Source organism: Pongo pygmaeus, chromosome 18, assembly GCF_028885625.2.
Source record: "Pongo pygmaeus isolate AG05252 chromosome 18, NHGRI_mPonPyg2-v2.0_pri, whole genome shotgun sequence".
Taxonomy (NCBI): Eukaryota; Metazoa; Chordata; class Mammalia; order Primates; family Hominidae; genus Pongo; species Pongo pygmaeus.
In genome coordinates, this window is record NC_072391.2 from 50,919,782 (window position 1) to 50,934,583 (window position 14,802).

The 14,802-nt window shown below is 38.5% G+C and overlaps 1 protein-coding gene across 5 annotated transcripts in view; it reads left to right on the forward strand.

Annotated features, from left to right (window-relative positions):
* Positions 1-14,802, forward strand: part of FTO (FTO alpha-ketoglutarate dependent dioxygenase) — a 408,367-nt gene that overhangs the window by 129,211 nt on the left and 264,354 nt on the right. For all 5 annotated transcript variants that reach the window (XM_054453521.2, XM_054453522.2, XM_063655154.1 and 2 more), the window contains exon 4: positions 10,247-10,390. In XM_054453521.2, coding sequence (XP_054309496.1) covers positions 10,247-10,390 — 144 coding nt within the window. The remainder of the gene's footprint in view (positions 1-10,246; positions 10,391-14,802) is intronic.

A 14,802-nucleotide genomic window follows, 5' to 3' on the forward strand; every position in this document is an offset into this window, starting at 1 on the left:
TGTTCTTAGCCATTTATATATCTTCTTTGGAGATATGTCTGTTCAAGTTGTTTGCCCATTTTTGAATTTGGCTGTTTTTTAGTTGTTGAGTTTTTGAGATGGAGTCTCGCTCTGTCGCCCAGGCTGGAGTGCAGTGGTGCGATCTCAGCTCACTGCAAGCTCCACCTCCCAGGTTCACACCATTCTCCTGTCTCAGCCTCCCGAGTAGCTGGGACTACAGGCGCCCTCCACCACGCCCGGCTAATTTTTTGTATTTTTAGTAGAGACGGGGTTTCACCATGTTAGCCAGGATGGTCTTGATCTCCTGACCTTGTGATCCACCCACCTCGGCCTCCGAAAGTGCTGGGATTATAGGCGTGAGCCACTGCGCCCGGCCTGAACTTTTAATGATATATTAATGTGATGAGCAAGGGATCAGAGAACAGTGGAATAGACTTTACTGTCCATGACATTGATTAGGCACTTAGATTCTATACTACTGAATGACATCATTCGTATTGGTATTAATTAGCTATGGGACCTTAAGCAAGTTACTTAAATTCTTTGTGACTCAGTTTTCTCATCTGTAAAATAGTGATCAGAGCTGTATCCACCTCAAGTTTGTGAGAATTAAACACTTGTAAAGTGCCAAGAACATAACAGCAGTAATTAGCACATAGTAAGCATTCAATACTGTGCTATTTTTAGTTTTTATTAAAATTATTCATTCATATCATGTTTACAAGTCAAATATTTTTATAAGGTTTGTTAAGGAAAAAAAAGCAGGAGTTTTTACACCTTTTCTTCCCATTTTCATTTCCACAGGCAATCATTTCTACTCTTTTCTTTCAGGTAATGCTTTTGGTAGTTGATAACATACTTCCATTGTTTTGAACATTATATATTGGCTTCCTGATATGGAAGGTGAAGATTTCCTTAGCTCTCTTCTTTCTCCCTGCCTGCCTACACATGTACACGCTTCTGATTCGCATTATAGATTTACTGTAATTTTGATTATATCACTATTCAGTCTTTATAGTTATCATATATATACATGAGAATGCCTTCCAGAACCTATGATCTGTTATCCTTTTCTTTTCAACTTTTTTTCTTGCATTAATGGTAGTCTTGCTTTTTGTGTATTTGTATAGTTTTCTATGTAGTTATGACTAATTAAATCCCTTGCTATCTACCACATCTTCTCAAGAGCTTCAGAACCATCAGATATTCTGTCTGTTTCATTTCCTTGGAGCACTGTCTTCCAGAGTCTTCTCATCTGCTCCAATCTGGCGTTCTATGCCTGATGCATGGGGATCCCCTTCTGTGATCTCTTCATTGTAATCCAGCGGATTCCTTTACTTCTGTCTTTTGTGGACTCCTCACATTCCTGCATTCTGGCCTTGCTCTTTCCTGACTGTTTTCTTATTTTGGTGGAGCATGTCCTACAATGTTTTCTTCAGAAAGGATGCTTAGGAGGTAAATTTTTAAGACCTTAAATGTCTTCAATCATCTTTATTCCACCTTGGCATATGTAGGTTCTTCCAGTATGAAAACCTGGTTAGGAAATAATATTTTTTTCAGAATCGTAGTGACATTGCATTACTGTCTTTTATCTTACAGTGTTCCTGTTAAGAGTTCTGAATTTTTCTTCAGCTTTTATGTCGCTTTTTTTGTTGGATCTTTTTTTGAATGTTTTACAATTTCACAGTGATATTTTCACTCATTTTACTGTCATTGTGTAGGGCTTTCAATCATGCCCTTCAGTTGTTGGACATTTTCTTGAATTACTTTGTTAGTTATTTCTTCCTCTCCAGTTTTCTCATCTCTTTGGAATCCATATAATTTAGTTAACCTTCTGGACTCTTCCTCTAGTTTTCTTGTTTATTCCCTTATTTTCAATCTTTATGTTTGTTTTTTAGTCTGATATCTGGGAGATTTTCTTAACTTCCAACCTGTCTATTGATTTTTTTTTTTTGAGATGGAGTTTTGCTCTTGTCACCCAGGCTGGTGTGCAATGGCACAATCTCGGTTCACTGCAACCTCCGCCTCCCAGGTTCAAGTGATTCTTCTGCCGCAGCCTCCTGAGTAGCTGGGATTACAGGCGTGGACCACCACGCCCAGCAAATTTTTGTATTTTTAGTAGAGACAAGGTTTCACCATGTTGGCCAGGCTGGTCTCGATTTCCTGACTTCAGGTGATCTGCCCGCCTCAGCTTCCCAAAGTGCTGAGATTACAGGCATGAGCCACTGCGCCGGGCCTGTCTGTTGAATTTTCAGTATTGAAATATAACATATATCATAAACATACAGCTTGAAGAATTGCCGTAAACATATCTGTGTACCTAGCACCCTGGTCAAGAAATAAAACATATCAGCATCCTAGAAGTGCTCCCTTCCAGTGTCTGCTTCCCCACAGCAGTAAACACTCTCCTGACTTCTAAGGCCGTAAATAGTTTTATGTGTGTTTGAATTAGACTTGTAAACTTGTAAGCTCCTTAAAGATGTAATTTGTGTCTTCATCCTTCTTTGTATCCGCATATAGTGGCAAATGAGTATTTTTTGCCCCAAATCTGTTAAGTGTTTGTTGTTCTTGAGGAGCTTGTATTATTCAGTTACATTGTGGCCACTGTTCAGTAACTCTTTGATTTCTGCAACTGCAGTCTCTGTTTAGTAATAGGATTCTTTTGATAGCAAATAATAATTCCAGACCTAAAGAGGCTTAATTTAAAAAGGTAAGGAATTCTCTGACTTCATCCTAAGAACAGGAGTCTCACTGGCTTCAAGTGGACCTTGTTCCAACAGTAATGATGTGATCAGTTTCAAATTTCTTCCCCTTCCTCTTTTGGCCACTCTCTCTTTCTTTTTCCTGAGCTTTGGGGAGGAGAGAAACTGGGTATTGGGTGTGTACTTTGAACTCTGGGTCAAGCTTTACCTGAAGCTAGATGAACAAATAATGACCCTCTTTTGATTAACCCAGTTCGGTTCTGGTTTCTGTGTTATTTACAATGTAAGGGTTTCCTGTGAGTCTCCACAACTCTCTTTATACCTTCCTGAGGTTGCCCAAGGAATTGAAACCTCTACTGTTAGAAGCTCTGGTTTGGAGAATATTGTTTGAGAAGTATCTCTGCTTCCTTACCTGATTTCGTATTTTACTTCAGATAATATAGTGATTTTGAAGCTTTAGCTAATGGCCCGCATAGCAGTTTTTCTCTCCTTTTCATGCTTTCAATTTTTCTCCCAAGTCCATGAAACATGATGTAATGAGGTTCTCCTCTGTAATGTAAATATTTTTATCTTAAATTTTTTCCCCAAATGCTTAATCTGAAAGCTGACAGAGCCAGACATGATGTTGAAGGGCTTTAGATTTTTCTGTAAAGAGTTTTCAATATTTTGCCTGAAATCCTAGAAAACTTATAATTAATTTTACAATTTATCTGTGTCAAGGGACTATGTTTGTCTTGAATTGCTTGTTTCGAGGCATCTGAGAGCAGCTTCTTGTTATAGATTCTGAGCTGGGAATGATTAGGTTTTTTTTTTTTTTTCCTCCACCCCTTCAGACTTTTCTAAATTCTCCATTTTTTCAGACCATTCATTGCTCCGTGGCTGAGAAGGAGTATGTGCTGTGTCAGCAGCAAGCTTTTCTTGCAACCCATCAAGGAAAGCATTTCTAAACTCTAGAACTCTGGCAGGGAGGCTTCTCCTTGGCTAACCTTTCTTTCCTAGTGATGTAGTCCATCAGCTGTGTTTCCTAAATGCTCTCTGGCTTATACAGTACCCATTTGTTACTACGTTGGGAACCTGTCTAGAAAAAGTGTAGTAATTATGCACGAAGAAGCTCGTACCTTCTAGAGAGATCATTCTGAAAACAGATCTGATGGGTGAAAAAGGCTTTAGTGTCTGTCAGTAGCCTCAGTGTAAGGTCTAGATTCTTTCCTATGGTTCATAAACCCATGTCCTGGTCTCCACCCACCTCTCCAGGCTCTTCTTTTGCAAGTCCATGTCATTCATGTGACACTCTTGCAGCTGGGAATTGATTGTGCTCTTACACATACACCATGCCATTTCCCTCCTAGAATGTGTCTTCCCTATGTCACACTTTCCCCTTTTGCCTTCTGTCTCCTTTCGTTCTACAAAATGGATTTCCCGTCCCAGACATGGGAATGTCAAAGATCAGCACTGGACAGATAAGGCATCATTAGACTCCATGGTACCAGCTGGCCATCTACAACTTGTGAGTTTCTCCTGCCTCAAGATCTATGACATGGATAGCAAGGGACCAGCCTTTTAAAGCTCCTCTAGGTGTGGAGTTAAGGAAACAGAGGAAGTAATCACAAGGGTGGGAATCTTTTTTTTTTTTTGAGATGGAGTGTTGCTCTGTCACCCAGGCTAGAGTGCAGTGGCACTATCTTGGCTCACTGCAACCTCCACCTCCCAGGTTCAAGCAATTCTCCTGCCTCAGCCTCCCGCGTAGCTGGGATTACAGGCATGTGCCACCACACCCGGCTAATTTTTGTATTTTTAGTAGAGACAGGATTTCACCATGTTGGCCAGGCTGGTCTTGAACTCGTGACTTCAAGTGGTCCGCCTGCCTCAGCCTCCCGAAGTGCTGGGATTACAAGTGTGAACCACCACACCAAACTGAGAATCTTTTGTATCTTAGCTCTTTGCTAAGGAAATAGAAAGTAGAGAATAAGAAATAGGGCTGTTTTTAACAAAAAATTAGCCAGGTGTGGTGGCACATGCCTGTAATCCCCACCACTCAGGAGGCTGAGGCAGGAGAATCACTTGGATCTGGGAGGTGGAGGTTGCAGTGAGCCAAGATCGCGACACTGCACTCCAGCCTGGGCAACAGAGCGAGACTCTAGTCTCAAAAAGAAAGAAAGAAAGCGGGCTATTTAAATGTATGGTGATGATAAATATATACTGAACCTATGAGGGAAGTTCTTGACATACACTATTATGTATGTTATTAAATATGGTACAAAATTTTTTGTGATACATTTTATTCGAGTATCACTGTAGTCTCTACTGTCATACTCTGGCTTCTGTCTTTGTTTCCTATAGAGCCGTGGTTATAATTAGAAATGTAAACAAAATATTTTGTCCTTTATTAAATAGAATTTTTTTCTCAAAAACTAGCCGGCATAAAACATTGAATGGGTTAATTTTGGGGGGAAGTTTTGGACAATTTAAACTTGACTTTTAAACTTAACAGTCTTTTGTATTTTGTCGCATCTTCTACTTATTTAACAGTTTTGTTAGTGGGAGCTGGGAGTGCACCAAACACACTGAGGTACTTAAAATCTTTTTAATTTTATTGAGGCTTAAAGGCAAGTAAGAACCTGTTGCCTCTGCTTGTTGCCAAAATAACATGGGGCAAGAGTAATCAGTTACAGTTGCTATAGGTAATTACAAGTTGATTTCACTGAGAAGTAAGAACACTATATTTAACAATAAAAAGTTTATCACACGTAAAACTTTCCTCCTCCCTACACAGCCTAAGGAGGGGAAAAATTCTCACCAAACTATCGTTTTACTGAGCAGATTTCAAAGGTGTTGGATTTTTGGGAGACATCAAGAAAGACTAATTGCTATTATTGTCTCTAATTGTCTTCATTGATGCCAGCTTGAGAAGAGTACCAGGATGAAAGTTAGAAGGGAAAGTAGTGAAGCAGACTGTTACCTTGTAAAGATTCCCACTTATTAGACTGTCCACACGCAGTGGCGTTAAAACTTCATAAAAACTGTTCCTTATAGTTTGAAAATTTTTTTTTTTGAAGTCATTATAATTGGTTTTCTTTTTATTTATTTATTTATTTATTTTTTTGAGATGAAGTCTCACTATGTCACCAGGCTGGAGTGCAGTGGCGCGATCTCGGCTCACTACAACCTCCGCCTCCTGGATTCAAGCGATTCTCCTGCCTCAGCCTCCTGAGTAGCTGGGATTACAGGCACGCGCCACCACACTCAGCTAATTTTTGCATTTTTAGTGGAGATGGGGTTTCACCATGTTGGCCAGGATGGTCTCAATCTCCTGACCTAGTGATCCGCCCGCCTAGGCCTCCCAAAGTGCTGGGATTACAGGTGTGAGCCACCACACCTGGGCCTTTTTATTTCTTTTTAATTTTGTGTGGACTTTAATGGTAGAAGTTATAGTTCATTTGACCAGAAAGGGACATGTGAAAAACCTTCCTAAAATATTTTCTTTTTGTTCTCTTGTGCTGTTTGCTATATCTGTAATCATTAGTGCCCCCCTAGAATGAAGCAGCCAAGTCTTGGGTTATCACAAATATAAACATAATTTTTATATCCTATTCTTTTGCTAAGGTGATCTGGATATCAATTAATTTAGCATTAATTATTATATTGTATGCTGTCATTAGTCATGTTACATTATTAGGTATTAGTCACATTACATCATAATTATTTTATGCAGCCTCAACTTCTTTACTAAAATGTGCAGTAGACATCAGATCACAAATATCAAGACTGTTGAACAGGGGTTGGCAAATGTTTTTTTGTAAAGGGCCAGAAATAAGTACTTTTGGCTTTGTGGGTCTTATAGTCTGTGTCCTATCTACTCAACCTTGCTGTCTGTGTGAAAGCAGCCATTTATGTAAATGAATGGGCATGACTGTGTTCTAGTTAAACTTTAGTTTGCAAAAGCAGGTCATGGGACTGATTTGCCTGTGATCTCTGCAACCCAGCTCTTGAGCAAGGGTCACAGACTTTGCTGTGGTTAGACAGGTACCTCAAATGAGTAAAGTGAAGTGGCTGTGGGGACTGGGACTAGCAAATGTCACATCCTTGTCTAAAATGGGCAGCTACTTCTTCCCTATAGCCACTTGTGACTGGCTCAGTGATACCAGATCTTGTAATTCAAGGGTAGCTGGGAATTTGGATTTTTAGGCAAAGTCCTTTTATCAGTTGGCAACTCATTTAGATTTGTTAAGGAAATATGGTTCGGGTTAAGCTTCACACCTTTGTGAGTTTTTTTCTGGTCCACGAAATCTAGTTTAGCAAATTCTGGTATTTTCAAGTGTAACAATGTATTATGTATCAATAAGAAGTGCCTGTAGAATGTCATAAGACATGGATAGCAACTATCTAGTGCTGGTGCTGCCACTCACTAACCCTTGTAGTGCCCATGACAGACATCAGTAATTGATCATAACACTCTTTCCTGCTGAGCTAAGAGAAAGTTTCAGATTTCTTCTCCACTAGGGCTCAAAAAGCCACAACTAGCCAATCAGTAATGTCCCCTGATATAAAGGTATTTATCATTCCCAATCTAGAAGGTTTATAAAAAAATGTTTTTTTAATTAACCTAGGAAATGGCTTTGGACTTTTATTGTTATTCTTTTAAAAAAAACCTAATTAAAAGATGTTCTTAATTAAAAAGTACTTGAGAAAACATGTATTAGAATGGCAGGTATGAAAAAAGGTAAGATACTGTTAATATGGCAGTGTTAGATTTTAGACCAAACTTAGGGGAAAGAGTATCCAAAGTAAGATGTGTCCTTAAAAGTCACTTAGCAGCATTCCTTCCTTGCAGAGAGCATGAACTTGATTTTAGACCAAACTTAGGGGAAAGAGTATCCAAAGTAAGATGTGTCCTTAAAAGTCACTTAGCAGCATTCCTTCCTTGCAGAGACCATGAACTTGGCTTTCTGATTTGTTCATTCTCACCATGCCTAGTGCAAATTAATGTGAATGAATAGTTATAAAGGGGAGTTTCTTTTTTCCTTCCTTTCACTGCCTTTGACCCTTCTGCACAGTTGGCGGTAGAGTATGACATTCAGAATTTGGGGATTCTGTGTGTGCCATCTGGGATGCATGTATTTTTTAAATAGTTTATGTGATATGTACATGATACAGCCCAGGGAAAGCATGCTTTATTGTCCATTTTGAAAGCTTTGCATCTTTTTGTCTTCCTGCATTACTTCTTATTCTACCTTCTGCCAGTCTAAACACTGTTGTCTTTCAGGTTTGACCTTCTCTAAGAGTTCTGCTCTAGTTCTGTCGTTGAACCTCTCTCCTCTCTAAACTTCTTTAGTACTGAGGACTGTACTAGTTTAGTAGCAATGCCATGCTTTCTTATGTCCTTTGGTTTTAAATTTGAGGCATTTTTGTTTTTTTCTTCCAAATTAACATCTTCTTTCCCTGCCATCTAGCACAAGGACTGTGAATGGTGTGAACTAAAAGAACATTTTGTTTAAGCAAGCCATGGTGTTCATTGAATGCCTTCTCTGTGCCAGTCACTAGGGCTATAATTGTGGATGAAATAGAAAAACAGACTCTGCCCTGGAAGATCAGAGTCTAGTACAGCAGTTTAAAGTCTGATGGAATTTCAATGTAAAATGTCCCCTTCATGGTAATCAGTGATGCACATTTACAGCTCCACTAAAAGGAAAAGCTCCAGTGGGGCATAGCTCTTTGTTTCATTCACTGACATATCCCACATGCCTGGCGCAATGCCCAGTAAATAGTAAGTGCTCAATAAATAATTGTTAAATTAACTTTTAAAAGTTTTTATGTAGAGTTATTCCTGCAGGGCTGTGATTATAGGCAAATCATAGTGTGTATACCTTCTACCTTTTTTAGTGTGTCTCCCATTCTTGTACCCCAGAAAAATTAGTCTTGAGTATCCTTCCAGAAATGTTGTATTCCAGTCTCGTGTATACTTCCAGAAGTATTATAAATATTATATTATTATCCTTTCAGAAAAATCAGTCTTGAGAATCCTTCCAGAAATATTATATGTGCTTGATATTTATTTATTTATTTATATTTATTTTGAGGCAGGGCCTCACTCTGTTGCCCAGAATGGAGTGCAGTGGTGCTATCACAACTCACTGCAGCCTCGACCTCCCAGGCTCCAGCAATCCTCCCACCTCAGCCTCCTGAGTAGCTGGAGCCACAGGCACGTGCCACCATGCCCCACTAATTTTTTTTTACTTTTTGTAGAGGTAGAGTTTCACCATGTTGTCCTGGCTGGCCTCGAACTTCTGAGCTCAAGCAATCTTCCTGCCTTGGCCTCCCAAAGTGCTGGGATTACAGGTGTGAGCCACTGTGCCCAGCCTGTACTTTGTTTTCTATATGAGTATAGCCTATTTATTTTTTTCTCTGAAAATATATTAGATAGTTCCATATCTGTATATAGTCATATTATTTTTGGTGACTTCATAGTATTTTATTGTCTGGAGAGATCATAATTTATTTAACCAGAAACCTACTGATGAACATTTGAGTAATTTCTGATCTTTTGCTCTTACAAGCAATACTAGAATAAATATACTTGCTCAACAGTCATTTTACAACCCCTGAATGTAGGACTTTTAGTATACATTCCTAAAAGTGTGATTTCTATAAGAGTCAAAGAGCTTATGCATTTGTAATTTTGATAGTATTGTCAAATTGTCCTCTACAGAGAATGTGAGTGTGCCATTTTACTGTACTCTTACTAACACTGTATTGTTTTCAAACTGATGTTTTCTGATTTGATAGGTGAAAAAATTTATCTCTTTTGGCTTTAACATGCATTTCTTTTATGTGAATAAATTGGAACATATTTTTATATGTTTATGAGCTAGTTTTATTTCCTTTTATGTATTGTGTCTTTATAACATGCTCAGTTTTTAATTTGTCTATTGACCTTTATCTTATTGATGTATAGTTGCTCTTTATATATTTAGAAAAACATTCCTTGGCTATTCTTGCTTGTTTATATTTCCATGTGTGTTATAGAAACAGCTTTTCTAGTTACTAACCCCATTCATCTAAAAGACGATCCCTTTGATCTTTTTATTTATATTATGTCCAGTTTCTAGATGAATTTAGAAAGTACTGACATTTCTGTGATGTTTAGTCTTATTTCCTAAGAACATAATTTCTCTTTACATCTGTTTTTTATTTTTAAAAAGTAAATTTTTTTTTTTTTTTAATAGAGATGGGGGTCTTGATTTCTTGCCCAGGCTGGTCTTGAATGCCCGACTTTAAGCAATCCTACTGCCTTGGTCTCCCAAAGTGCTGGGATTATAGGCGTGAGCCTCCACACCTGGCCTATTTAAGGTTTCTTGATGAAAAAATTAATGACATGTTAAAAATAACCTAGAATATCTTTTTAAAAATATGACATAAAGGGAAGATATATTTCATTTAATATTCATATTTTATTAAAATATCAATTCTTTCTAAAATAACAATTATAAAATTCAGAAGCTTAGATTAAACATTTCCTTTCTGGTCATTTTCTTCTCTTTTGGCAGGCCCTGAAGAGGAAAGTGAGGATGACTCTCATCTCGAAGGCAGAGATCCTGATATTTGGCATGTTGGTTTTAAGATCTCATGGGACATAGAGACACCTGGTTTGGCGATACCCCTTCACCAAGGAGACTGCTATTTCATGCTTGGTAATCTTTGGAAAATCAAAATTATATTGAAACTCTAGTGTCTAAATTTAGATTATAGGATTTATATTTTGAATATGTCTTATGAAATAAACTTTTGGAGTATTTTATATTAAGAGGGAAACTTCTTTATAAGAACATGTAACTAGGTTTTTCTTTTTTGAGATATTGCTAGTTTTTTGAGATGGAGCTTCACTCTTGTTGCCCAGGCTGGAGTGCAGTGGCACAATCTCTGCTCATTGCCATTTCCACCTCCTGGTTTCAAGCAATTCTCCTTCCTCAGCCTCCCAAGTAGCTGGGATTACAGGCACACACCACCACACCCAATTAATTTTTGTATTTTTGGTAGAGATGGGATTTTACCACATTGGCCAAGCTGGTCTCAAACTCCTGACCTCAGGTGATCCACCCGCCTGGGTCTCCCAAAGTGCTGACATTACAGGACCATGCCCAGCCCATTTAAAAGTTGTTTTTCTTTTTATTCTACGTAGATGCAGAGTTCCTCAAATATACTAAACAATTTTCTGGATTCTTTATCAGAGATATTAAATCATCCAAGTCAAATTATAACTTTAAAAAATACTTTCCTGTCTGTATTAGTTTTTAATAGTGAGAGGTTTTTTTTTTTTTTTTTCCTAGTTTTGAATGTTGTTTCTTCTCAGGAACAGCTGACCTGACAATGGGGCCTTTCTCTCAACTTGTCATTTACTTCTTTGGGAAGCAATATCTCAGCTGTGGTTAGGCCAGCTGAAGCTGTGGAGTTTGTGAGGCTTTGTTTTTTTCTTCTTTGCTGTCAGTTTTTAATTTTATTTTTGGACTTTCTACTTGTTTTCCAATGTGCAATGTGTAAACAGTATCCTTTTTTACTCACAAAGCTTCTCAGGGTTTATTCTCTACTTGGCTCTTGTTCCTGATTATTTGGGGTTTATCTCACTCCTATCTACCTGGAGAAATCTACTCATATGTTGCTTTTGGAGCCAGGAAGAACCAGGACTGAAGCCCAGTATTTATGATAAGAGTTGATTCCCAGTTAACTGGGTATTTTAGAGTCCACTATGTTCTAGGTACAGTGTAAGGTTCCAGGGGAGATACTGGAGGTGGATGAATCTTGGTTCTTGCCTTTTGGGAATTCAGAGTATGGAATAGCTCTTTAGGCCATTTTGACACTAAGCATTTTCCAAATTTTAGCTTATTGCGTATCAACTTCAAGGTTTTGGTCACATTCATGTACTTCTGCCTAAGTAAAGTAACTTTTAATCTTTCACTGAATTGAATTTATTTGAAAAGGAGATTTTACATCACTATCTTAAATGGAAATCCAGTATCACTAGGCATAGTTAGAAGGGCTTTAGAAATACAAATATAGAGAAACCAAAACAGTACTGAGGGCCTGCTACTTTTGTTTGCTGGAGATCCTGAGTCTGAGTCCTATTCTGTGTTTGTTAAAAGAGGAGATTAGTAACAGAGAGGTGTTAACTATATAGTGGTACCAGTCTGAGACTTTCTCCTTAATGTCTGCAGGAGGATTGGGAAATCATTATGTAGAGACTCTTTCAAATAGTGTGATTTAATGGCACTTAATGCGGTGTCCCTTTACCTCTTAAATTCTTCTCATGGGGAGATTCCTGAATTTCTTGAACACTGATCTAAGTATGCCCTTCATCTCTTGCCTTCCTTGTGAACATTGCTTTGCAGTTTACACATCAGTTTCACACAAGCAGCCCCAATCTCCTGTCAGCTTTGTGAGGGAGATGGCAGAGATTGTTCTTTTTTTAAGTGATCTTCCTAAAGTCACTTAGCTATGAGGTAGAACAGGGACCAGAATGGGTGGCAGGCATCTTATGCAGTGCTTTTCCTACTCTAAATGGGGCTATTTCAACCTGATCCCAATACACTCAAATCTCTATGTGGGAATGTTTTTAGTGTTAAGGTTCTCTCTTCCCCACTGTCTCTCCTGCCTGATCTCAGGAAGTAAGTTTATTTTTTAAAGTCCCTACCCCATCATTGAGTGTCATTTGTAGGTAAACATTATTTCATTTTTTTTGTACCACCCCAATACAGATATTTGGCCTGAGTCTTATTAGATGTTAGTATCAGCCAGTAAATCACTTTCCTTTGGATACTTTGTTCAGAAGTTTCTATTAGCAATGTATATCTTTCAAAGAAATAAGAGCCAGAATGTTATCTTTTAAAATAGCTTTTACTTTTTGAAAATATAAAAGTGGCTGGGTGCTGTGGCTCACACCTGTAATCCCAGCACTTTGGGAGGCCGAGGCAGGTGGATCACCTGAGGTCAGGAGTTCAAGACCAGCCTGGCCAACTTGATGAAACCCCCCCGTCTCCACTAAAAATAAAAAAATAGCTGGGTGTGGTGGCACGTGCCTGTAATCCTAGCTACTCAGGAGGCTGAGGCACGAGAATTGCTTGAACCCGGGAGGTGGAGGTTGCAGGGAGCTGAGATTGCACCACTGCACTCCGGCTTGAGCAACAGAGCAAGACTCAGTCTCAAAAAAAAAAAAAAAAAAAAAAAAAAGAGTAAATAAGTACTCTAAAAATTCAGCTATATTCCATATATTTAACAACATCTTGTGTGTTCTTTTCTGATTAAAAAAGCAATATGTGCTTATTTGAGAGAAAAGAAACTCTGGAAAAAAGAGTCTAAAATGAAGAAAGAATATAAAAATCAGGTTAATGCCTGATTTAATATATTTCTTTTCAGTCTTTTTCTGTATATATATGTCTGGAATTATAGTAGTAATATGAATAAAAACCAGATTTACTGGGAATTAATGACAAACATTCTTTTAATCTTCTTAGCAATCCTGAGAAACAAATATTAGCTATACTGCAAAAGAAGAAATTGAGGTTAAATTTATGTAGTTACTTAACCATGGCTGCACAGCTAATAAGAAGCATGGATTGTATCTTGTCATCTTATCCCACTCGGGGTCTGACATCTCATGTCAGGCCACCCCTCCTTCTCCTGTAGGGATGCCCTCCTCACCCTACTCAGCACTGAACCCTGCTCAGGGTTCCCATGCCTTCTTCCCACCTGGCGTGATGCCTCTGCCTCACCTAATGGCTTTAAGACTACATTGTTCAGGAAGGGAAGAAAAGAAGTTAGTGATATTCTGTTTGTTTCTTTTCTATTCTTCTTAAGGTTATGGGTTTCTCAGGGTTTAAGAACTGGATTATAGGCTGGGCGCAGTGGCTCACACCTGTAATCCCCGCTCTTTGGGAGGCTGAGGTGGGCAGATCACCTGAGGTCAAGAGTTTGAGACCAGCCTGGCCAACATGGTGGGACCCCGTCACTACTAAAAGTATAAAAATTAGCCGGGTGTGGTGGTGGATGCCTGTAATCCCAGCTACTCAGGAAGCTGAGGCAGGAGAACTGCTTGAACCCGGGAGGCAGAGGTTGCAATGAACTGAGATCACGCCATTGCACTCCAGTCTGGGCAACAAGAGGGAAACTCCATCTCAAAAAAAAAAAAAAAAAAAAAAAAAAAAAAAAGAAAGAGCTGGATTTTAATGAAAATATTAAATAATGACATTATTCATTGGATTTTGGTGTTATAATGAGTATACACTGTAAAATATACATTGGGTCCCTTGAGCTATTGTACATGATAAACAGAAGAAGTTAGCATTATTTTATAGGAGCTGATATCCAAGAAATAATATAAAATCTACTCTTGATTTCCCATGTCTTATTTTTAGATGTAGGTGATATAGTTGGTATCCTACTGAACTGTGCCAAACACAGCGCAATATATCCCAAAGTCTGCACTTAGAATATATATTTTTATTAGGATGTCATATTTGATTTCTGAAATGAATCTTCCTTCATCTCTTTTTTTAAAAAGTCAAAAGTAAAGGCAACCATGGTCTAATGCTGCCTTTTCTCTTTGCTTTTAAATCCAAATAGCACAAGGAGCCCTGTAGAGGGAGGGACTTCGGCCCCGTGCTGATATCTGAAATCTGAACTTCATAGCACTTATGAAAAGGAAACAGTTTAGCTCAATTTATAATAATATATTGGTCTGCAGAGGAAGTGCAGGCTGAACCCTGCTGTCTCAAGTAAATACTCCAGGGGTGTCTGATGGGGAACGTGTCGGGTGCCTGTAATAAATCCGCTGTCCATGGAAGTGAGTGAAGGCCTTGTTGGCAGTGCCTGAGGACATGCTTAACTGAGGTTGTCACGGTTTTACTTTTAAATTGGAATCTTTGCCCTAATCTCAGAGTTAGACATGACCAGATTTGCAAACAGATTTACAATTTTCACTAATTTTCCAACCAGGACTTCAAAACACACTCAGAGAAAAAAAAATACACTCTGGTCTTTCTCAGAGTAGGATGATTTACTTTGCCACAGATGTTTTCCATAGACTGAATGTAACCAGGGAGTTAGGGACTTA